Below are 10743 nucleotides of genomic sequence, written 5' to 3'. Positions count from 1 at the left end.
AAGATGTTTTATTTTTTATCCTTTCAAAATTCGTCATCCCACCATCTCAAAATGCTTCAAGGTGCATATTTGAGCAGTTAAGTATTTTCTAAATGACATTTAGAGTGTAATGATTATGTTCAATAGATTTGGATATGATACATCTTTTAGACATTAGCGTAACTGAGAAAAGCAGAAAGTAGCAAAAGTAGCAAATTACTATTAAGTAGCAATTACTATCATCCACTCACCTCACCCTCAAGATTTCTTTTAAGTATGGCCTGACTGCACTCCAAAGTGCAGTGTATTGTATTTAATATGAACTGACAGTGATGATCTTGGATATAAAATTAAAAAAAAAGAAATGATGTCAACATGAGGTTGCAAAAAAGGAAACTATTTCAGTAAAGCTGTCTTTTCTCAGTGTCTGTTGATGAGAAACTGCACAATTTAAGAATGATACAACAGTATTGTAGCTTGAATGCAGTTTTGAAGATGTCACTGATGCAACCCTGTTGTGTGGATCAGGAATAAAGAGGAAAAAAAAAAAAAGGTTGTTGCATAATTAAACAGGAAACTGCCTAAAATAAATACTAACAAAGCTCATTTATTCATAAAAATACAATTACCTCCTTTACACAGCAAAATTTGTGATTTAAAAATTGTGGGAAGGTGAATTATTTTACAAAGAGTTCCTCTTGACTATTGCTTCAAGTCAAGGTGAACCATACAAGTTTGTTGGTATTTTAGTTTTAAACATCTTCCGTTGAACAGTTGAGGTTCATGCCGTCTCTTGGTTCAGCAGCTGATGAGAGTAGATGGCATCTTCATAGTGGTATTTCTGTGCTATGGCCATGATGGAGTCGTGGCATCGGATTGTACTCAGAACTTTCAGTAGGTCAACCACAGCAGACCTACAGTAGAAGCACATGGTTTTGATTACATTTGTGGGGGTGGGGATAACATCTAAACAAACTTATGACAATAATGACTATAAAAATATTGCTGTCACACTACAGGAAACTCCAATAGCTGATGTATCAATTGAAAGAGTCACAGTATGAAGGAATTTTGGTGGGGAAAAAAAATCCATCTTTCTACATAATCTTTTTAGGTTTCGTGATCGTTTTTCCTCGTCCGTCTTTCAACAACAAAGTCGATCTTACAGGACAAAATCTACACCTTTCTTACCTAAACGTGTTTTTATTACCTGGTGTTTGGATCTTCAGGCGGCTGCTGTTTGCAGATGGCATGAACTTTCTGAACTACGTGGTTTCTGAAATTCTGCAGCTGAGGCAAACACGTGCTCTCCCCTTTAAACCAAGACAGAGGTAGACTATCTGCTATCTGAGGAGAGAGGGAGGAATGACAATGCATCATTATCAAGGTCAAACTAGCATGCAGAACACCTGTGATCCAAATAAATACCTTTTTGCATGCATAAACAGCATTGTTGGAGAGTGTCTGACTGCACAGTGTGGTCATCAGGTATCGGTTCAACAGCTTGTCCAACATCAGTTCCTTCAATACGAAATCAGGGAGCAGCAAATCCCACTTCCCCATGTTACCTAGTAGCTAACAGAAAAACAAATGCAGCTGCTATTAAGAAAAGCGGCTTCGAAATACATGGAAAATTTGAGACAACACAAGTGCCTAAAGCAGTACTTTTACAGCTGTCCAGAACTGCTGATCTCTGAAATGACGCTGAGGAGATGATGTCTCTTCAAGAAACCTGACAGAAGAACAAACAGTATAAATAACAGACTGTAAATACCCCAGGCTGATAGGACTTGATGTTGACAAAAGAATACCTTATTTGACTATTAAAAGACAATTTTATCTAATGACTGAAAAGAGACTTTTCAGCTTCAACTCTCTCTTGAGTACTATTGCTTGTATGTAATAAGGGAAAAGAGCTAGAAAGGTGCAAAATGGTGGCGGCGCAGCAGCTGCTCATACAGATATTAATCCAATATTAAAACACATCACAGAGAAACTGACTTTTTGGGGTACAGGGGAATGAAGACATCTTCATCTACACAGCTTCTCAGCCTGCGGACAACAGCCTCTGTGAATGCCTGTATGGGACACAAATAGACAAAATACGACACAGTAAATACCAAGCAAGTTTAAAATAGTAGTAGAAGACAACAGCAAGGTGGTTTTTGTTTTTAAAATACAGTTCAAGTTTAACGTGTAAGTGTTGGATTTACCTTGACTGGTTTACTCGGTTCTCCTTCAAAGGTGGAATAGTCCTCCTTCAGTCTGTGACACACATCAGTCAGACAGACAGAGAGACTGTTGATGGGACATGGGGTCCCACACCAGCTCCACATAGGCTGAAAAGCCAAACACAAAAGGACAAGCAGTACTTGACACATCTTTGGTATGAAATAGAGGCCACTATAATGTGCATATGAATTGTTACAAGACAAGCAGAGAGCAAACATTATAAAAGGCTGGGTGGAATTGGAGGCAAGGCTGCTTTCCAATTTAACTGCAGCAGGAACTGGAAAAGCAGGAAATAGAGTCTACTGTAAAATATTTGTTCTAGGTATGGATTGTCATATGGACTCTTTGCCACTTAAAGCTATCCTAAAGCCCTGAGATGATTTATACATTCAGGCCATAAAAATTTTATTTAGATTTGAATATGCACAGCAACTGAAAAGCAGAACCAAAAAGCAAAGTAAAAGAAAAAAAGGTTGAGATAATTCAGATTTATTCAGAAATTGAAGAGATGATTTTCTCGCTAAGACCTAAAGGAGACTGCTTTTTACAAAAGTGGAAGAAATGATTGCCTATACCTCAACACCTCAACTGAAGAGGACACTACCTTCTTGTAACTTAAAAATATGGGGTGGCTGTAGCTCAGGAGGTAGAGCAGGTCTAATCGGAAGGTTGGTGGTTCGATCCCTGGCTGCTCCAGTCTGCATGCCAAAGTATCCTTGACCAAGATACTCAAGCCCAAGTTGCTCTCCAGGAATATGAATGTGTGTGAATGTTAAATAGAAAGCACTTAGCTGTTGAATCAAGTAGGGGCGTAGGAATGAGTTTCCTATTGGGGGGACACATATCAGAAACCTGACAGATCCATAAATACTCTGAGCAAAGCAAAAAAAAAAAAAAAAATGCTATTTGATCTTTTACTTTTCTTTTTCAAATGTTTCTTGGAAAAATAGTGTGTGTACAGCTATATTATTACATAATTTACATATGTATATGTTTTATAATCGTAAGATGTGGGCAAACTGGCTTGAGTTACCAATGCACAGATAAATGTTACCAGTGCATAGACAAATGTTACCAGTGCATAGATAAATGTTACCAGTGCATAGACAAATATTACCAGTGCACAGATAAATGTTACCAGTGCACAGACAAATGTTACCAATGCACAGATAAATGTTACCAATGCATAGATAAATGTTACCAATGCATAGTTACCAGTGCACAGATAAATGTTACCAATGCATAGTTACCAGTGCACAGACAAATGTTACCAATGCACATACAAATGTTACCAATGCACAGACAAATGTTACCAATGCACAGACAAATGTTACCAATGCACAGATAAATGTTACCAATGCATAGTTACCAATGCACAGATAAATGTTACCAGTGCACAGATAAATGTTACCAATGCATAGTTACCAGTGCACATACAAATGTTACCAATGCACAGACAAATGTTACCAATGCACAGACAAATGTTACCAATGCACAGATAAATGTTACCAATGCATAGATAAATGTTACCAATGCATAGTTACCAGTGCACAGATAAATGTTACCAATGCATAGTTACCAGTGCACAGATAAATGTTACCAGTGCACAGATAAATGTTACCAATGCATAGTTACCAGTGCACAGACAAATGTTACCAATGCACATACAAATGTTACCAATGCACAGACAAATGTTACCAATGCACAGATAAATGTTACCAATGCATAGATAAATGTTACCAATGCATAGTTACCAGTGCACAGATAAATGTTACCAATGCATAGTTACCAGTGCACAGATAAATGTTACCAGTGCACAGATAAATGTTACCAATGCATAGTTACCAGTGCACAGACAAATGTTACCAATGCACATACAAATGTTACCAATGCACAGACAAATGTTACCAATGCACAGACAAATGTTACCAATGCACAGATAAATGTTACCAATGCACAGATAAATGTTACCAATGCACAGATAAATGTTACCAATGCATAGTTACCAATGCACAGATAAATGTTACCAGTGCACAGATAAATGTTACCAATGCATAGTTACCAGTGCACATACAAATGTTACCAATGCACAGACAAATGTTACCAATGCACAGACAAATGTTACCAATGCACAGACAAATGTTACCAATGCACAGACAAATGTTACCAATGCATAGATAAATGTTACCAATGCATAGTTAGTGCCAGTGCACAGATAAATGTTACCAATACATAGTTACCAGTGCACAGATAAATGTTACCAGTGCACAGATAAATGTTACCAATGCATAGTTACAAATGCACAGATAATTGTTACAAATGCACAGATAATTGTTACCAGTACACATGACTATGTTGTGCCTTCAAATAAAAGCACGCGGGTTAAAGATTTCAAAATCAAATATTTTTCTCCTCTGCTGTGTAATTTTTGGGTGGGACAAATGCACCTGTCTCCAGTATTGGGGGGGACATGTCCTCTCCGTCCCCCTTGGTTCCTACCCCTATGGAAAGAAGTGCTTTTTTTTTTTTGCGGTTTTTTTTTTTTTTTTGGCCACAGCGGCTTTTGTTGGCAGTGGCAGTGGAGAGAGACAGGAAATGGGGGAAAGATACAGGGGAAGACACGCGGGCAAATTGGCGACAGGCCGGGACGCGAACCCGCGCCGCCCGCACCGCAACGCGGCACATGTATGTGGTCGCCAGCTTCACCACTAAGCCACCCCGGGCCCCGGAAAGAACTGCTTTTATGAATGTGTGTGAATATATTTTGAGAATGTAATGTGTGTAATATCCCAGCTGTTTTTTTTCCTGTCAAAACTTACTAATTAAAAAGTGAATGTAAGGGCCCATTACCAGTCATTTTGGGTACGACGGTCCTTTCTATGACGTTGGACAGTGTCTGTCTGTCTGTGTGCTCTAGTTCCTCATGGCCATGTCCATGACAAAAGGTCTCCACTGCTGTGAACCATGGGAGGTTTTCAAAGTCCATACTGGCATCCTGAGAAAGGCACACACAGACACAAATCTATGGTTACTGCTGCTGTCATATTATCGCACAATAAGCTATGGCAGTTGTGTGAATGTACAACTAATTCTCTGTGTTTACAGTTCCGTTTCCCAGACATGCATTCTTTTTGTAATGCAGGTCTTAGTCTGGGACTAGGGTTAATCCATGTCTGGAAAACCTGCTGCATGTGCACACATGTTTAAGTACCTTTAAAGGGTTCCAAGCCAACAGCTGATGCCTAATGATGGGGTTCAGCAACTTAGGCAGACACAAGAGATGTAAGCATTGTGGTAGGGACTCCGAGTAGCATCCTCTCCATTCTTCAAAGCGGGACAGAATCTTTTTAACATTGCAGAAGTCGTCTTGGACATCAAAACACCTTCTGGGACCTCAACAGTATATCAGCTGGAGTGAACAGAAAAGGGAAGAAGAGAATCAGACAAATCCACACATGCCTCAAGGAATTCAGGATTTTCTCCAGTTCATGGCCTAAAATTTCAAAAAGAAAGCCATAAAGAGAGAACAGAGTTACTGTAATAACAGAAGGAAAAAAAACCAAAAACTTATACTGCAGTCTGGCAGAATCTGACTGTATTGCATTTTACTATGTTAAAGATTCACTGTTTAAACAAAGGTTTAGGCTATAGGATGAAGCTCACAAGAGTATAAAGCTGTACAGTCACATCTCACCTGTTTTCTTCTGTAACTGCTCCTCCTCTTCTGCTGAAGGCTGTGTGTCTTCAGGTGTATCAAAATCTTCCTCGGTTTTAACACCAACACTGCAACACAGAAACAAATATACTGCTATCTCTACAAGACTAGAGCAGAGTACCTGCTTAAATGTGAGCATATACCTCTTTTTCTAATACATGAACAGAATACATTAGACAAAGTACATAAAATGTAACAGACCAAAGAAGGAAATGTTATCTTGAAAGGTATTTCATTACACTCACCACTGATTTTCTGTTCCATTGGCTGAACTTCCACTCTGCTCTGCTGTGTTATCTACAAATTACATCCAGTTAATTTAAATATTACATCCTGAGACACACTGCACAGTAGGTTTTATTACACGTGGACACACAGATGCCACTCACAGCTGAGCTGCTGCAGGCGGTCTGCCTGCTCCTTAATCTTTTCTGTGTCTTTGAGCTAACAGCGCCTCCAACTGGTCAGACAGCAGAGTGTGCAACTCTAGTTCCAAAGAGTTGATCTCAACAACCTACAGCAAACAAAGCAGTGACAGTCACCTAAATTATCTGGGATTATTTAGTCAGATATTGAGATGTGGAATATACACCACAATCACACAATTTAAAATGATGAAATAATATAAAAATATTCCAGTAAAATTGTCCAACAACACTAACTGCTGGTCACAGACACGCTGATCTATGGGATACCATAAAGATACAAGCAAATTCAGCTGTTATTATTAAATGTTAACTTTGCTTATAAAATAGTCAGCAGTAGTGAGATTCTGACCTTCTCCTGCAGACACTCCACCATGTTGTGGACATAACCCGTCATGGTCCTGTAAAATTTTAGCTGCCTCTCTGAGGTGCTTTCCTCCAGATCCTCCAAGGAGGTTTTAGCACTCTCAACATCGCCCTCGATCCTCCTCAGCTCTGCCTGGCGTGCTCTGTACACCTCCTTCAAAGACTCCAGTCTAGCGAGAAAAAATTTTTTAGAAAGTGGAAAGTAAAATCAGGGAAATGCGCTGCACGTTTTGACTAAAACATGTGGAGGATGGCAATATGGAGTAATAAAAATATAGAGTATGGAAATTTATGCATGTTTAATCCTGACCTCTGGAATCATTAGTAAGGATTACCGCTACTGTACGGTATATCATTTCAAAATTTTATCCAAATCTGTTGTCACTAATATTTTAAATAGTGTGGAATAAAGAGCAAACTAACTTCTCAGTGATCCTTCTCTTGACAACTGAGACAGTGACAGGAGGAAACGTCTTTGGAATTCTGACTCCTGTAGATTTCTTTTTTTGTCTTCCTCTGTCTCGACTGCTTCTACTATTGCTGCTGTAGCTGCTGGAGTCACTCCCAGATGGGCTCTAACGAGAAAATATCAGGAGGTCAAAAGGATGTCAAGGCAACAGAACAAAGACAAGAGATGACAAAAGATAAAACAGGTGTATAACTTATAGTAAAGTATTAATAGAAATGTGCTAACAGAGTAGTGAGAATCAAAAGAAGATGTTAATGGACCTGCCTACCTGCTCCCCTGTTCGTCTCTTGACTCCCTTTCCAATTTGTGTCTCTTCCCAGAGTTCCTGCTCCTCCCCATCAGTCCCTGAGAGGCTGCCATCACTTCCTCCTAAAATATACAGAAATACACAGTAAGAAATTTTTAATTCACAGGATTTGGTTCAAAGCAAGATGAACCATTCAGACGGGCCTATATCTTTCATTTTAGCTTAGGCAGCTTTTTATTGTTTCATTAATCACACTCTCTGTGCCTCCTCCTCTTTCTTCGTTTCTCTGCACCTCCATTCCTGCCATTCTCTCTTTCTCACCTCCTCACACTATGTTCTCTATCCCGTCCTCTCATACCTAGCTTCTCAGCAATTCTTTCCCTGATGCTCTTCATCCGTGGGGCAAACTCGATTCGTTTCTCGTGATCATCCAGCTCATTATCATCATCATCTCTGTCATCTTCATCCTCCCTGCTGTAGTGATCTGGGGTGCTGCCAGCTGAACTCTGGCCATCTCTGCTCAGGGGAATGAATTCCTTTTGGGTTCGATTGGCGCGACGCTGTCTCCTGGCTGCCGCGATCTCTTTAGCATGGGGATATTTACTACAGGCACAAACAAAATAATGGAAATATAAATGAACAGCCATGCATCCAGATTAACACATAGCCAAAAAGGCAACTGATTATTTTACTCATATCATGAAGTTTTAAAGAACTGAGAATCCTTCTCTTTGACAAAAGCATACCTGGTGTATGAGCCGAGCTGCTAGAGTCTGAGGCTGAGCTAGCTGAAGGAGACCTCGCACCACCCTCATCACTGTCATTGTCATCATTGCTACCATCATCATTGTCGTCATCATCATCCACAGAATGTGGTGAAGCCTGACTGCTATGATCTTGCCTGGGAGAAGTTGATGATGAGACACCACCACCACCTGATGAAGTTGGAAGAGAGAAGAGAGTACAGAAAAGAGAAAGAGAGAGTACGAAGGTCACTGATTTTACCCAATACATAAAATGCTTGTTTTGACTACTTGACTCACTAAATAATGTTAAGTTTGATGATTGACACATTTGTTTTTTTAATTATACTACCATAAGTGCCAAATAATACTATAAGTGCATTATTTTCATCAAACTATAAAGTCAGCTGCACTGATACAGCATGTTTTCTGGTATACATCAGATATAACACAGAATCTATCGATGTAAAACCTAAACATTATAATCTTAGGATTTGTTGCAGATTGTTGCATTCAATCGTAATAGTTTGAACTGGATGGACTGGTCACACTAGCAGGTAAATGTATACAGGTTTGGAGAAATGTTTGGTGCTCATTTACTTAAGAAAAAGTCATTTTGGTCAACTAAATTTTCAAAAATAGCTGGAAAACATCAATTTCTGTCAAATAAGGTACCACAACCTTACTGCCTCTACTGAAGTCACCTCAAACAGGTCAATTCTAAACCAAGATAAAAACCTGTGTACACATGAACCTACTCATTCTTTCTTATAGGTTGGTTGCAGATACATTGCCTGCCCAATCAGTGGTTTTAATGCTCATATACTGTATGCACAATCTGTTTCTAAGGGTATTTGTTCCAGCCATGGACCTACCTGTGCTGTGGGTGGTCTTGCTGGGAGGAGCCTCCTTCCTCCTAATCTGGAACAGCACAGCTTTCTCAGATGACTTCTTCAATTTAAACGTAGATTCCTCAGCTATGAGAGAAGGTGGAACAAACCAGAGATACATGCCGTTACATTGAGGCCCCACCATCAACCTCTGTTTGGGTGATCAGATCACTACAAACTAAATGTCGGGCATTTCAGCTGCTGTTGTCTGCTAATCATATTTGGATTTCAGTAGGGATGCATCCATAGATCTGCATTTCTTCTTGAGACACATTACTTAAATGACTCATGTAAACTAGAGCCAATATAAATGTGGGCGATTGTCTTATGTGGGGATACATGTCTATGTGTACTGTAACTTTCAGATAAAAAGTAAGCAAAGCACACGGGCTCTAGGGGCAGCTGATACATGAGGACAGATGATCAGTATATAAAACTCAGTGAACTGTTAGTGTAGATTTGCTGTTTATGGCCTTCTACACGAATCACCTCCTTTGCGAGCAGAATAGGGGATCTTCAGATTTCCTTCTTCTCTAACTTTGTCTCTGAGCTGAGGAGTTAAAAAAATCGATTCATTTCCATTTACTTACCTTCCTTATCATCAGAGAAACTCAAAACAGAGGGTTCTTTCTTATTAGTCCCCTCTTTGTCTTTCTTCCTCTCTTCTCTTTCATCTGTCACGTCCAACGTTTCCCCGTCTTCTCCGTCACTAGTGTACGACTTCGGAGGCGTCGCTTCCCGCTTGGAGCTGCAAGTGATGCCGCGGCCTTGCGCTGCTTTAAGGGGCTTATTTACCACAGCTGGGGCGGTTTTCTCCGGGTTTTCGTCTCCTTCTTTGCTGTTCTTTACCTGGTCCTCATCGTCACTGGAGCTGTCTTTTCTCTGCCGAAAGTTTCTCCGGGGTTTCTTGTTAAACATTTTGCCCCACTCACCACGGAGGTAGCGAGTTGTAAACTAGCCGTAAACCGCGGAAATTGTTTGAAAATGTCGCGAGGCAACCGCAAGGCAACATAGGTAATGTAGTGCACATGGGGGTAACTAAATGGAATAAAACTTTTTGGTCTTTCAGAAGGAAAATGTTCACATATGATAGTAAACTATACACAGGAGACTCCTGTTCTGCTATGTGACCATGACATTCCAGATAAATTAATAATAATAATAATCAATAATAGTTAACTGTCTCGTTAAAACTGTTATACAACAAGAGCACTATGTGGGAATAAACTGAAGTCAAAACAGGACCTGAGATGAAAATAACACTCAATTTATTATTGATGTTCTTAAAACAGAATTAGAGCCATTGTCCCTGTGGCACCGTATAATAATACAGTGCTAAATAAAATGACATGCACTAATGTTAAAGAACATTACATGAAGTGAAAAGTATTGGTTCAGTTGTAGATGGAAAAGAATATGTTTGTAGGTTTTAGAAGACGGACTTGTACCTCACAGTGTTTTGGTCCACTGCCTACCATTCCCTAACACCTTTACTTTACAAACTATAAACAAAGGATGTTTGAGTCACTGTTTTTTGCAACATTTTATACCAAAAGACAAACAAGAAAACAAAGAATGAACAATGGAAACATAAGACCTATACAAGTAAACAAATACCATACAGCAGCATAAAACAGTCCCAGAGACTGCGAGTCATCCAGCAATTTCAAGTAAGGT

At 39.5% G+C, this 10743-nt stretch overlaps 1 protein-coding gene across 1 annotated transcript; it reads right to left on the bottom strand.

Moving 5' to 3' along the window:
- Positions 1 to 161: 161 nt before the first annotated feature.
- gcfc2 (GC-rich sequence DNA-binding factor 2) lies at positions 162 to 10021 on the bottom strand. Its single transcript, XM_030759005.1, is given in 21 exon segments — positions 162 to 893; positions 1190 to 1326; positions 1408 to 1554; positions 1645 to 1711; positions 1981 to 2057; positions 2193 to 2276; positions 2278 to 2318; positions 5062 to 5206; positions 5423 to 5588; positions 5590 to 5620; positions 5906 to 5994; positions 6172 to 6223; positions 6316 to 6358; positions 6360 to 6440; positions 6704 to 6887; positions 7141 to 7292; positions 7455 to 7555; positions 7792 to 8036; positions 8176 to 8368; positions 9052 to 9153; positions 9657 to 10021. Coding segments are annotated over 21 exon segments (2598 nt in total). The 5' UTR covers positions 9985 to 10021; the 3' UTR covers positions 162 to 760.
- Positions 10022 to 10743: the final 722 nt, after the last annotated feature.

This window comes from Archocentrus centrarchus, chromosome 3, assembly GCF_007364275.1.
Source record: "Archocentrus centrarchus isolate MPI-CPG fArcCen1 chromosome 3, fArcCen1, whole genome shotgun sequence".
NCBI lineage: Eukaryota > Metazoa > Chordata > Actinopteri > Cichliformes > Cichlidae > Archocentrus > Archocentrus centrarchus.
This window is presented reverse-complemented; position numbering and strand designations above follow the sequence as displayed.